The sequence below is a fragment of the Cervus canadensis genome, chromosome 12 (genome assembly GCF_019320065.1).
Source record: "Cervus canadensis isolate Bull #8, Minnesota chromosome 12, ASM1932006v1, whole genome shotgun sequence".
Classification (NCBI taxonomy): domain Eukaryota; kingdom Metazoa; phylum Chordata; class Mammalia; order Artiodactyla; family Cervidae; genus Cervus; species Cervus canadensis.
Genome location: NC_057397.1, coordinates 23,716,741 through 23,730,951, shown reverse-complemented (window position 1 = coordinate 23,730,951; position 14,211 = coordinate 23,716,741). Strand labels below are relative to the sequence as shown.

General features: G+C 47.6%; 1 protein-coding gene across 1 annotated transcript in view; it reads left to right on the top strand.

Annotated features, from left to right (window-relative positions):
- Positions 1-14,211, top strand: part of NSMAF (neutral sphingomyelinase activation associated factor) — a 62,819-nt gene that overhangs the window by 45,930 nt on the left and 2,678 nt on the right. Inside the window, exons 15-28 of the mRNA XM_043483141.1 lie at positions 473-563; positions 654-717; positions 1,964-2,015; positions 2,117-2,237; positions 2,984-3,115; positions 3,827-3,869; positions 4,417-4,580; positions 5,983-6,091; positions 7,783-7,841; positions 10,288-10,355; positions 11,166-11,233; positions 11,802-11,925; positions 13,012-13,095; positions 13,915-14,065. Of these exons, the coding sequence (XP_043339076.1) occupies positions 473-563; positions 654-717; positions 1,964-2,015; positions 2,117-2,237; positions 2,984-3,115; positions 3,827-3,869; positions 4,417-4,580; positions 5,983-6,091; positions 7,783-7,841; positions 10,288-10,355; positions 11,166-11,233; positions 11,802-11,925; positions 13,012-13,095; positions 13,915-14,065 (1,330 nt within the window). The remainder of the gene's footprint in view (positions 1-472; positions 564-653; positions 718-1,963; positions 2,016-2,116; positions 2,238-2,983; positions 3,116-3,826; positions 3,870-4,416; positions 4,581-5,982; positions 6,092-7,782; positions 7,842-10,287; positions 10,356-11,165; positions 11,234-11,801; positions 11,926-13,011; positions 13,096-13,914; positions 14,066-14,211) is intronic.

The following is a 14,211-nucleotide window of genomic DNA, read 5'->3' as shown; positions in this document are numbered from 1 at the left end:
TTACAGCTCCTTGTCACTCATTTCCCCAAAACTTGATGGAGGTGTATCTGAAGAGACCAAAGGTTCTGAGCATATTCTTTACCCGCCTCTGCCCTCTGCCTTCCTTCCCCCAGGAACTCAGCTGCTTAGCATTTGCCTACAGTTCGTGGGTAGGAGCTGAGCTCATCACAGGTTTGCCAATTTATTTTCACGACAAAGTTATCCATTGGCGAATCACACAAAAGATAGGTAACATTTCTTCTTCTCAGTCCCACCCCAACAGACATTGTTACCACTCAGCCAAGAAAACCAAGATGCTTGTTGCAAGAGTGCTGTCTCTTCAGTTCCCCCCCTCTTTTTATCTGCTCCTTTTCCTATTTAAGAGAGAAACGAGGGGCTGGGATGTGATCAGGTCGTGGTCTCCTGAGAGGCTTTCTCCGGCTCGGTTGCTGCCTCCCCAGCCGGCCCTCACAGGCCCCCCCTTGTGCCGCAGGCCCGCTACCAGGAGATGCCGGAGCCCAGGTTCATGTACGGCAGCCACTACTCCTCCCCAGGCTACGTGCTCTTCTACCTGGTCCGGATCGGTGAGCTGCTTGGTCGTCACTCCCGGGGACACGCACGTGGGCGCTGCGGCGGTTCCGTGAGCTCATTAACTCTGGTTTCTCCCCCTCCAGCGCCAGAGTACATGCTGTGCCTGCAGAATGGAAGGTTCGACAACGCGGACAGGATGTTCAACAGGTTAGACATCCGCGCCTCACTTTCTGCTTTTTAAACTTTCTCATTTATACACGCACAGTATGTTTACTTGGAAAAACTAGATATAAACAAAAATGGAAAGACATGTAAGAAAACATATATAGTGTAAGTTTAAAAACACTTCTGTTTATTCCCTAAACTTTTATCCAGTATGTAAAAGATTTTAGTTTTCTATATATTCATAAATTGTTGGACTTCCCAGGTAGCTCAGACGGTAAAGAATCTGTCCACGGTGTGGGAGATTTGGGTTTGATCCGTGGATTGGGAAGATCCCTGGAGAAGGAAATGGCAACCCATTCCAGTATTCTTGCCTGGAGAATTCAGTGGACAGAGGAACCTGCTAAGTTACAGTCCAAGGGATCACAAAGAGAGGAACATAACTGAGTGACTGACATACACACTCAGTAATGTTGTATCTGTTCCTCTTAGGCTTTGTGTAGTTTGTGTGTGTGTGTGTAAATGTGAGAACATATCTTAAATAGTTTTTTGTCCTGCCTTTTGCAGCCTTGTATTAGATCTTAAAATTTTTCCCATATTGTTAGATGTTCTGCAAAATGGTGATTGTTTTTTTTTAAATGACTGTATCCCTTCCTAATGTATGATGTAATTTATTTTAACTGTTTGTTGTTGGACATTTAAGCTGTTTCCAACATTTCATTATTCTAAATAAGCCTGCTATGAATTGAATACAATTCCATGAGTGTTTATTTTTTAGTTACAAAAGTAATATTTTCTTACCATGAAAAGCAAAAAATATAAAGAAGAAAATAACTTCACTTGGCTTCTGACCACACTGAGATAGAACTCATTGTTCATCTTTTGGTCTGTCTTTTCCAGTCTTTTTCTAAGCTCTGCACATGTCTATTTATAATCTCTTTTTGAAATGAGCTATTAAAATAGTTGTGCTCATTTTTCATGTTTAAGCACCTGCCCCGAGTGGCCCTTCAATGAGGCCATGTGTGGGGGAGGCTCTCAGCTTGGACTTGCGGGTGTCCCTCGCCAGGTCCATGTCCTGACCCTGCGCTTACACCCCTGTGTGGACCCAGAGTTTTCTTGTCTGTAAAAGGGGAGGGGGGCACTCTTGTGAATGTTGGGAATTATGAATTAATAAGAGAAATGATCTGACTTAGGTAAAGTGTAGAATAGCGCCCTGGCACCTAGAAGTGCTGCTGTTGCTATTTCCATACCCTGGATTTAAAATCAGTTCAGTTTTTTTTTTCATATTTAGTATTGCAGAAACTTGGAAAAACTGTTTGGATGGTGCAACCGATTTTAAAGAGGTAAGCAGTTACCAAGCTAATGATTCACTGGGCTTGTGGCTTCTAACTGCTTTAAAAAAATATTTGCTGCTGTTCTTTTCTTTCTTCCCCAAAACTTTCAGCTGATCCCAGAATTCTACGGTGATGATGTCAGCTTCTTGGTCAACAGTCTGAAGTTGGATTTGGGGAAGAGACAAGGAGGGCAGCTGGTTAACGACGTAGAGCTCCCGCCTTGGGCACAGAGTGAGTACCACCTGGGAAGTGCTGAATCTCAGAAACTCTCCACTTAGTTGTGCAATTTCAGTATTGTTGTTTAGTTGCTTATATTTTTTAAAACAACAGTAGAATTCTCTGTCTAGAGGAGATGGTAAAAATCTTACTCCAAACTGTAAGTATCCTGTTAGACTATGATGTAAAAACATTATTATGTACTTGAGAGAGCTAAACGTAAAAATGATTTTTGCCTCTCCCTCCACCTCAGATTTCTATTTTATACGATGGAGGTGGCTGGGTGAGCCTCGTTAAGGAACATGTCCCTCTGGCCTGTCCCAGAAGCCTGGCCTATATGCCTGCATGCTTAGTTGCTCAGTCGTGTCTGACTCTTTGTGACCCCATGGACTGTAGCCCACCAGACTCCTCTGTTCATGGAATTCTCCAGGCAAGAATACTGGAGTGGGTTGCCGTTTCCTCCTCCAGGGGATCTTCCTGACACAGGGATCGAACCTGCGTCCTGCATTGGCAGGCAGATTCATTACTGCTAATCCGCCTGGGAAGCCCCAGTGTCTGTCGACATGTAGATAGACAGAAGGAATGGGAGAGGTGTCCCTGGTGGTCCAGTGGTTAAGACTGCACACTCCCAATGCAGGGGGTCGGGGTTCAGTTCCTGGTTGGGGAACTAGATCCCACAAGCCTGGCCAAAAGCAAAAAACGAAGGAAAGGGAGGAAGTCAGGTGGCGCCCCCGGGTGTTCTGACGGCGGCTTCCTCCTAGGTCCCGAGGACTTTCTCCGGAAGAGCAGAGCTGCGCTGGAGAGTGAACATGTGTCCGAGCACCTGCACGAGTGGATCGACCTGGTGTTTGGCTACAAGCAGCAGGGCCGGGATGCCGTCGGAGCCCACAATGGTGTGTAGCAGCCGCGGAAACTCCATTCGGCATTTGACAGAAAGAAAAGCAAACCGCCCACGATGGGCTCAGCACAGCCCCGCTTGTTTCGCTGAAGCATCTGGTCTCAGCATACGGGGTCTCCTGGCTCAGAGACCCCACATTCAATCCTGGGTGAAAGAGGAGGAAGTGCTTTTGTCTAAAAACACCCACTTCTCTGTGATCCAAGGGGTCTATGCTGAAGTCTCCTACCTTCAGCATGTCCGCTCCACCCCATTCAGTAATTTCTGCTAAAGCTCAGTGAGGATAGGATCAAACAGCTCCCACCCGGACCCTGAGGCGTCTCTGTTACTGAGCAGACAGGAGCTGGCTGCAGCCCTCCTCTTCATGGTCAGGTCTCGCCTCCCCCAGGCTCCTCCGCCCAGGTGGCGGGAGGTGGTCTGACCCCTCGCTTGTCCTCCACACACGGTCCTCTGTGCTCACCCCGGAAGGTGCCGACTGAGACACACACCCGGATAACAGAGTGTCTCACCGCCAGTTAGACTGCAGCTCAGAAAACCTCACAGTCCTCATTGATGTTGGCCCAGGCTGGGTGGCATGAGGCTGTTTTGCAAAGTGAAAATCAGTTTCTTGGAAAACAAGTTAAAAGTTGTTGTTTTTAAAATTCTGAGCATCGTGAATTGGAAGAAAACAGCACAGCTTTCAACAGTGTTTTTGTGTCTCTATTTCCAGTGTTTCATCCGCTGACGTATGAAGGAGGTGTGGACGTGAACAGGTATCTACGTGTCTGTAAGGAATTTTCTACTTGAGCCACAAATGAGCTCTGTGTCTAAATGATGAATGCAGTTATCTGAGGATATAAAGGCATGGGAATGTTACAGTGAACTATAGCCCGCTTTTACCATTATAGAAAATACTGAGCCTCAGAAATTAAAGACATGTAATGTGGTCTAGGGAACTTCTCTGGTGACTCAGTGGTAAAGAACCCACCTGCCAACGCAGGAGATGCAGGTTCCATCTCTGGGTTGGGAAAATCCCCTGGAGGAGGGGATGGCTACCCACTCCAGTATTCTTGCCTGGAGAATTCCATGGACAGAGGATCCTGGTGGTCACATCGACAGAGGTCCATGGGGTCACAGAGAGTCAGACACGACTTAGCAACTAACAACAAACAAACAATACAGTCTAGACAGTTCTAGCATATAGTTGCTGTTACTATTTGAGGGTCAGTCTCTCTCCTGTTGATCTGAATTATTTGAAATGCATGCACTCAGGGAGCTTGACCCCAGTGGTCACCACAGGGTTTGTGTTCTGTCCTAAAGCATCGAGGATCCTGACGAGAAGGTCGCCATGCTCACCCAGATCTTAGAGTTTGGACAGACACCCAGACAGCTGTTCGTGACACCCCATCCTCGAAGGATCACCCCAAAGTTTAAAAGCTTGTCCCAGCCCTCCAGTTACAATGCCTCCACGGCAGATTCTCCAGGTAAATCTTGTAAAGAGAATAAACAGCATGAGCACCTTCTGTTTCTCTTTCTTGATTAAGCCGTTTTCTGAAGGTTCTGGAGAAGAGACGAGTTATGAACCCTGAACAGCTTAGAGATGATTCTGTTTTACTGTCTCACTGAGTTTCTCCTACAAACAGACCTCTTTTTGTTGTTTTGTTTATTTTTAACTGTATAAAGGAAATTGACTCACTTTTAGTTTCTGGTAATTTAATGCAACCTGGCAGCATTTGTTGCTGTTAAGTTCTTTCTTTTCTGTTGTTCTCCAAGTTGGTCTCTGATTCTTGGCCATTCATGTTTTCGTGTTGATCTGTCCTGGCTGTGGCCGCTGTTAACAGTGTCACCTAGCCCTGTCCCAGGAATGACTTCCAGCATCCCTGTTTTTCCACCCCCACATACAGATCTTCAGTGCAGGGTGCTCTGTATATTCGATTCTGGTTTTTTATTCAGTTATTTGACAGACATTTACAGGGTATCTGTGCCAGGTGATGAAATGAACTTGACCCTGTTCTCACGGCTGTTACCTAGAAAGGGAAGAAAGAATGAGTCCCTTCATCCAGTTATCCACGTTGTACACTTCACATAAAGTGGCCTCAGACGCCCAGGCTCCCAGGAATCCGACCCTGCGTGGACCTCGGGAGTGGAGCGGTGGGACTGCTTGTCATCTCCAGTTCTACATTCTGTCCCCGGCACGTCCAGGCTCCTCAGGCCATACAGTTGGGGACTTGCTCGGCTTGGAGGTCCAGCTGCCTGCAGTCTTGTGACCCGAGGAGAGAAAGCTCCACGGGTTGAGTCATGAAGACCATGGGATTATCTCGTGATGCCCTTGAACCCATGCTCAGCTTAATCACCAGACCCATCCACGGGGATTATCTCAAAAGGGAAATTGTTCCAGCCCTTCTCAAAACAGAAGCAGAGGGATGGCTTAGCTAGTCTGGCCCAGGAGGGTGGTAATAGCTGGTTTCATCTCTTTTTTCTCCCACTCAAAACCAAAACCAAAACACTGCAGTGTTGTTAGGGAACTGGCAGGTTTTTGAAAAGATCACTGACAAGGAAATGGTTATTCAGTGCTGTGTTTCCTGAAGTTCCCAGCTTCGGGGTTGAGTGAAAACTCCACAGACATTGCTAAAAGTACACAAAGACTATAGTATTCAAAGACACTTCTTAATCGTCAAATGATGTTTTATTTAGATCATACACCATATTCTTTTTCCCTTGACTAACATGGAGCTATCTAACAAGTGCATTTCAAAGTGGTTCCTTCTCGGTGGGTGTTTCACTCTCTTCGTTGTTTGATTTTAATAGAAATTCTTAAGACTCTGACGCTTGTCTCCAGTGCTGGTTAGAAGCTTAGTTGACTGACTGAGTTGCAATTTAATGTAGTCTCTCCAGGCGAAGAGTCTTTTGAGGACCTGACAGAAGAGAGCAGAACCCTGGCCTGGAGTAACATCGCCCGGCTAGAGCCCCAGGAGCATCACAGGATCCACAAGGAGTAAGAGGATCTCTGCACTGGCCGTGCTCACGGTGGGGTCTCGGCCTGGGGTGGAGCCGGGTTAAGCTGAGTCACTGGGGGCCGTCGTCTCTCAAAGTTGTCTCGGTTGGTTTTTATCCTCCTACACCGTCACAGGGACCAGCCACCCGGGGCCAGTGTGGCACAGAAAGTGGGTGTGTCGTTTCGGCCGTCGATCGTTCTAGAGCGCAGACGGAGCTACTGATGGCGGGTGGCTGGGTGCTCCTCAGACAGGCTCACGGCCCTCGAGTCTGATGGTGTGAAGTTCTTGAGAAACAGGATATATCTCCCCATGTGTCACACTTTCTGTTATCATCTGGGAAAATGTGTCCTTTTTAAAAAATGATAAACATGTGTGCATACGTGGAGAGAGAGAGCGCGTTGCAAAGTTCATAAGAATTTTTTCTAAATGCCCTCCCCCAAATCAGGCTTGCGTTGGCCCCAGAAAGGTTGTGAGCGTCCGAGGGCCCTGTCTGCAGGGGTGGTGATGGACTCGGTGGGAAGGTTGGGAAGCACTGACCTCGCTGACCCGTCCTGCTCCAGGGAAGAAAACTCGGGCTGGGATGAGGCCCCACGTCCTGCTCCAGGGCCACCGACGGCCTGTGTGACGTTTGACGCCACGTACACCCGGCCATGGGTAGAACTGAATGGGCCTGTCCCCGTCCGATCCACAGTCCCCAGTCAGAGCATGGCCTCCTGCGAAGAAACCTGTGGTTCCCCCCTATTCCTTGTAACACTGGCTGTCCCTCGCCACCCTCTCTAAACAGCAGGTAGAAAGGGGCCTCGACACCTGAGGCCGTGAAGACATGAGGGAACCTGGAAGAGGGCCTGCTGGGACTGATACTGACCCGGGTTCTTGACCCCTTTAATCTGTAGACATTGATCAGAGGCCGGACAGGAAATTCAGGCGAGGCTTTGTTGAGGCCCCGGCTGAGGCAGAGGGAGCAGGGACAAACAGTAGGTTCCCTTGCTCGCTCCACAGGGAGGGGCGGGCTGGTTCCTTAAGCGGGGTGAGGGTAGCAGTGGGTCCAGGGGTCGGGCCAGAGGGGTGGCTCTGTGGTTGGTCCACCCCTTGGGTGCTGTGTGCAGGGGGCATGCACAGTCCCCTGCTTTTGCTCCCAGCTCTTCAGAAGTGGCATCAGATTTTTTATCTTTTTCTATTTTCTTGTTCATAATTTGCCCCAGCTGCCCAGGCACGCAGTTATTTTCAGTCCTTTATAGTTTCTTTGCATTTTGTTGTTGGAGGAGACGTTTGTCCAGGTGCCAGCATTGCGGCAGGGGGTCCCGGGCCCCAGCCCTTCTCAGGACCAGACAACAGCATCACCATGGGACAGATGCTAAGTGACCAAGCAAGTGAAGTGACTGCACGGAAGCGTTTCCGTGGTGGTCAGCGAGAGTCACTGGTTCTCTAGTGGGCTGACACGGGGCAGCCTTCGCACAGGGCGGCCTCGGAGCTATGAGTGGGGGTGTTTTCCAGCCATAGGCGTTGCCGGAACAGAATTAGGAATTGCCGAGCCATGACTTGCTAATGCCTTGTGGAAGGTGGGATGGGTCCAGCAGGCATCCTGTGAAGAAAACAGTCACAGGAATTTGGACTCAAATCGGGGCCTTGCAGGAGGCCGGCATCCAAGCACATGGTTGATGGCGATTCACGATGCTTTGTTTTCCTACAGGGCCGTCACTGGAATAGCCGTGTCCCGCAATGGCTCGTCCATCTTCACAACCTCACAAGGTGTGTTTGCCTACCCGAAAGGTGGGTTCTCTTGAGTCACGAAGCGTCCAAGTGTCCCGTCTCTCAGTCCAGGACCGCACCTGCCGTGTCACCTGCACGTAAAATTCTGGGCCGTTAGTTTGTGGTATGATACATAAAATTTCATTGTTAATTTGCCAAAAGCAACAGTGGCAAATGCCTTTCTATTGCTGATAAGGTTCCTAGAATTTTAAGAGGTGGGGCAGCAAGAGTGTGTGGTGGGCCTGTCCCTCCCTGGGGGGCGAGGGCTTGACCGGGGCAGCACAGCAGCGTGTGGGGAGGCAGACGGGCTGTTGTGGTTTCCACTTCTGTCACTCGGTATCTCGTGTATGAATTAGATTTTCTGATTAGGTGTTGATTGTAGGGTTGAGTGCAGAAATCTAATTCATACACCGTTAATGTGCTTGTACATTGTCAAAATCCTGCAGAAGTCCTGCACTGGCTGGCTGATAGTCTTGTAACTGTGTCTTAATGACACAGTAGAACTTCGCTGTTTTCATCCTAAGAAGGAGCTCAGCCTCGGGCTTTTCCTGCTAGCCACAGCATTGCTTTTCCTGGCAGTCTACACGACATGCCATTAACTGAAGCACGCCTCGTCCGTGTCCCATCTGAGTTGTGGCAGGTGCTCAGGAGGGCTAGGAGATGACCGGGGAGGAGCTTGGCTGCCCCGCATGGACTTTGAGACACCTGGTTTGGACAGGGCTCCTCGCTGTAAGTGACCGCCTGCCTGTGCTTCAGTCTTCATCGTAGGAAATTCTGGTTTTCGTCCATTAAGCTGAGGCCAGATGCTGTGCGGCCACACCGCTCCAGTAGGTCAGAGCTGCTGATCTCAGATCGTGGGACCTCGGCTTTCATTCCTCGGCGTGTCATTCCTTTCTCTGTCAGATACGACCTTGGGTTTCATAAAATAGAATTTCCACAAAGCCCAGAAAAGGATCCCACGGTGGACCAGAGGGCGTGCGTGTGCAGTGCGCACACGGGCCACGCTGGGGGCAGCCCGATGGCGGTGCTGATGGGAGGAAGGCGGCACGCTCGGCCAGGGTTCCCGCCTCCCCCCCCAGGTCTGCCATCATCACACCAGACGAGACCCTTATCTTTTAGCAAAGCCTGCGTTCTTAGCTGGGTTTGTTTGTTAAATCCTTCGGTTCCCTGTACTCTTCTGACCTTGTAAACCGTGAGTTTTACAGGCATCAAGGCTTTAAACCTCTGAGGCTTATGAAGCCTATGGCTTCTTTGTGAACCTGCCAACATTCTTTTTAATCAAAAGCTTTTGTTATTTTCTTTTTGTTTCTTCACTGTTAATAGCTTATATTGCTGATCTGTGTGCATTTATATTTCCACGTGTATTACTGACTTACACGTACCCTGATGGTCACCCTGTGGTTGCAGTTCTTCCTCAGAGGTGCAGTGTGTGTCTAGGGGTGTGGGCGACCCCACGGGCGATCCCATCATCTGGGAGACCCGCTTGCAGCAGCCTCTGGCGTGGTCACCCCCAGTACAAGTGGGATCCTCTGATGTTGAGAAAGCATCTTTACATGCCAGGCTGGCTGACAGTTTTCTGTCTGACACCCCAGTACACTTCTGCATGTTGGTGTTGGCAAGAAGTAGGTTGAAATATTAGATTGTACTATAAAGAAGAAATGATTTAAAGCTCATCTCAACTTTTATTTATCATGTATGTTTTCAAATTAGGAAACATATTTTTGAATATTTCAAATTGGGTGTTTGGAGCACATTGCAATTTTGCAGTCTTATTTAAGAGGTCACTTTGATGCACTTCTAAAGCTTCTGTTAGGCAAGAAAATTTAAAAGCTTGGACATTTTAAGCCTCAGCTTATTATTTAGAAAGTTAGTGTTTCTCTTCCATAAATGCTAATGCAGCACTAGGGTTGCTATTTAGTCAGTCAGTCATGTCTGACTTCTTGTGACCCCCATGGACTGTAGCCTGCCAGACTCTTCTGTCCATGAAATTCTCTAGACAAGAATACTGGAGTGGATTGCCATTTCCTCCTCCATAGGATCTTCCCCAACTCAGGGATCAAACTGGGGTCTCTGGATTGGCAAGCAGATTCTTTACCACTGAGCCACCCAGGAAGCCTGCAGTACATGTATATCACACTATAATGTGGCTACTTAAAAAAAAAAAAAAAGAATCCTTACATTGCCAGGATGGTTTTAATATTAAAATTTCTCTTTTCCTCATGTGTAACTTTAGAGTTTTATCAGTTATTAGGTTTAACTCTGCCTTTCGTCGTGGCTCTCAGTTGACCTTGTCATGACGCCATAGGTCATAGAACTTCACAGACTAGAGAGTCCTCGTGGGGGACCCAGCCCTTGGTCACCTTGCCCATTACCTCAGCATGTGCTGGTCATGTCTAAGGGTCAGGAAACCTTTCTGATGCATTTGTTGTTGTTGTTGTTAAATTAGATTCCACCTTGAAGATGTTTTCCAAAGAATCCAGGATGCTACAGAGAAGCATATCATTCTCAAATATGGTGAGTTGAGTTCATTTTCATTTTGCATCAGCGTTATGGTGGAAATTCATGGAGCAGTTTGTTTTATATACACACACACACGTGACATTTGTTCCTTCCCAGATAATCGGGTTTATTTCTGTGTGGTAGCTACAGAATGCCTTAGGTAGATTCCTTGTAAATTAAATCAGAAATTTTTTCAGGTTACCTCTTTCTCATGTTATTGTGGTTTTATTTGTAGCCTAGAAAGCTTTCATTGCTATCCAGTAGAATTCTCAACAGATGGTGCCTTTTTTGGAACTGTCAGACTAAATGTATATGTGCCACTTATATAACTTTTAATGCATTTCTAAGTTGATAAGATATCTAATACTAGAAAGTCAGTTCTTTGGGGGAAAAAACACATTTTATTGTTGATGTAAAGCATCCGAAAGATTTTGAAATTCCCTGAAGATTTTGGAAGTTTTCCTTCCCCACCTGAGTCTGTAACCCAGAGTGGGTGTTTGGATTCTTGAAGACAGTCCCTACCTGCACCCACCCCACTCTGATATAAGTAGGGGTCCCTCAGCCCAGGGCAGTGAGGGTGCCTGGACCCCCTGAGAATTGTCACACTAAGTCCTTGCACACTTGACACACTTTCACTTTTCCACATTTGGGAGGAAACAAGGCACCTGGAATTAGCCAGAAGAAGAGAAATTTCATGAATATGAGGAAGGCCAACATAACCAGAATTGGGGGTTAATTTGGGGGGAAACTTGTCAGATAGTTTTACCACATTAAACAGTCATTTAATTTTTGTAAATTATTAATGGTGAGTCACTTGTATTTCAGGCTTTATCATCCTGTTTACTTTTACCAGGAGACGCCACTGTCATAAGCTCTTCCTGGGATAATAATGTGTATGTATCTGCGGGCCCCTCCCTAACTCTCACGCCGCGTATGTGGACCTGAGGGAGGAGAGCACGGACTCCCTCACTGTTTTCAAAAGGGAACAGATGAGGATGGTTGGATTTGAATGTGATTATTTGGCAGCTCAGTGGTTAAGAATCTGCCTGCAATGCAGGAGATGTGAGTTCAATCCCTGGTCCAGGAAGATCCCCTGGAGAAGGAAATGGCAACCCACTCCAGTATTCTTGCCTGGGAAATCCCATGGACAGAGGAGTCTGGTGGGATATAGTCTAAGGGGTCACAGAAGAGTCAGACATTATTTGAATCTAATAATTTCTCCAGTTGGATTCTTTCTCTAAGTTTTTAAATTGAGGTGAAAACACAGATGAGCCAGACCTAGAAATTTCTAGTTTTAAGTTCACATAAGTGTTTGGTTTGATAACATGAGAACAAATGATTTGTAATTCCAGTGGGCCTTAGTTAGCATAGAATTAAACAATCTAATGCTTCTTGAAAATGTATTTAAGAATTTTAACATTGAGCTGGAATGCTGTCTTAATAGTTCTCATTATCTTTTAGCTATTTTTATTCCATAGCATTTGGAAGACGCCAGGACACATTAATGGGACATGATGATGCTGTTAGTAAGATCTGTTGGCATGACAACAGGCTGTATTCTGCATCGTGGGACTCTACTGTGAAGGTTTATATATAATTTCTAGATTAAAATGTTTGGATAATACAAATAGTATAAGCCATTCAACTCCCTGCTGTTGATGTGTTCAGTCACTTTGTCACTGTTTTTCATAAAGTGTGAGTGATATGGAAGGATACGGGAGGTTATTACCTTAGTGTGCAGTATGGGAAGATGTTTTCCTGAGCTTGCCCTTTGTGCTCCACTGGGGGTCGAGTGGTTCATTCGAGAAACACGCAGCGGCCCATCTGAGCTCATGCAGCTCAGAACTAGCAGTTAATCAGAAAATATCAAAATAAGTGGAGAATCGTTGAAAAACAGACACACTCCATCATTACTGATGCAGGACCACACTTGGTCTTTTCTCTGAAATCTTGCACAACTTTGCTGCATGAACCACAGCATCATTCATCATCCTTGGTTTCCAGTTTTTATGTAAACAGAAAGCAAGAACCTAAAACCATTGGAATTCCTTCAAGTTTTTCATCATTTCTGCTTCCCCCAGAGGGGGCACTCTTGTTGGTAAATTTTCTTGCCTACATGTAATGTCAGTAAATTTTTTGGGCAACTTGCCTTTTTGAGTTTTCTCAAAACCTTAACGGGGCTTCCCAGGTGGTGCTAGTGGTAAAGAATACACCTGCCAATGCAAGAGACATAAAAGACGTGGGTTCGATCCCTGGGTCAGGAAGATCCCCTGGAGAAGGGAATGGCAACCCACTCCAGTGTTCTTGCCTGGAGAATCCCATGGACAGAGGAGACTGGTGGGCTGCAGTCCCTGGGGTTGCAGAGTCAGACACGACTGAGCACTCAAAACCTTAATAGACATGACTACACTTCTGCACTTCAATTTTAGTTCACAGAGTACCTGTCACAACAGTAAGTGCAAGGGGTGGAGCAGACCCGGGCACAGCGGACCCTTAGGAAGCACGAGTGGCAGGATTAAGAGTGCAGGCACAGGGCAGAGCAACAGCCTTAGGACGCTTCACTTTGGTGGGAGCTGTTACGTGGGAGTGGGTTTGCTCAGTCAGGAGAGTGTTTGCCGCACGTGTTAGCAGTGCTCTTAAAGGAAGGGTTCTGCAATGCGTTCCATCCCAGGTGTGGTCCGGGGTCCCCGCGGAGATGGCGTGTGCCAGGAAACAGCACTTTGAGCTGCTGGCGGAGCTGGAGCACGACGTCAGCGTGAGTACCAGGGCCCAGCGGAAACCACCGGGGAAGCGGGTTCTTGGCTTGATCATCTTTTATTTTGGTCATTGGAGGAGAGCACAGGGGCTAACTCTCAGTTCTTCAAGTTGACCCTTTGGGTTTCCAAGTCCACTGTGCCTGTTTTTCCCTCTTTTGCTGTTTGAGAATTGGCTGCCCTCCAGCCACATTTCCACAAGGCCAGTTTCCGAGCATGACATTGAATATCTGGGTACCCTCAAACTATTTGGGCAACTGGATGTGCTTTCTGACGCCTTAGGTGGAAGGGGCTCTCTGTCTAGGGTGAGGACACCGACATGTCTGCGCGGCCCGGTGCTCGCAGCGGGGGCAGAACTCAGCTGGCACCGCATCCTCTTCGCTCAGCCTGTCTCCCCGAGGTCACGGCTGCATCTGGCGCTGTGGCCTGTGGTATTGTCTTCCCTCTAGGCTGTGAACTGTGGCCTGATCTTCACGGTCAGCAGAATAACCAAGGTTGAGGAACATTTATACAGGATGTCGTGTAGCCAACCTTGAGATCCCCCAGTTCCCCCAAACCCCCCACATCCTCACGGAGCCCCTGTGCTTCAGGCAGCCTGGCATGCCCTGCCACTTTCATGCATGGAGTCACTATTCTGAGTCCGTCAATGTTAGGTTCTGTCAAAACAGCATTTTCCAGTAACACTTCATTGTAGTCACTGGCCAATGAAGATTTCACTTGTAAATGAACCATCGCTCAACAGGTGGTGCTGAAAGAATGGGCTGAGAAACAGCTTCATGACCATGGTTCTGACGGAATACTGCATGTGCTTCCTTCTCCAGGTGGATACGATCAGTTTGAACACTGCCGGCACACTGCTGGCCTCAGGCACCAAGGAAGGCACAGTGAACATCTGGGACCTCACCACGGCCACCCTGTTACACCAGATTCCATGTCATGAGGGGACCGTAGGCGACACTGCTTTCAGCCCAGGTAGCATCCTTTTTTAATACAGATGATACCAGGGGAGCTGTAATTATTATTTTGAAATAAATAAGAATGTAAAAACAGTTTTCCAGGAGGCTCAGTGGTAAAGAATCAGCCTGCCAATGCAGGAGATGCAGGTTTGATCCCTGGGT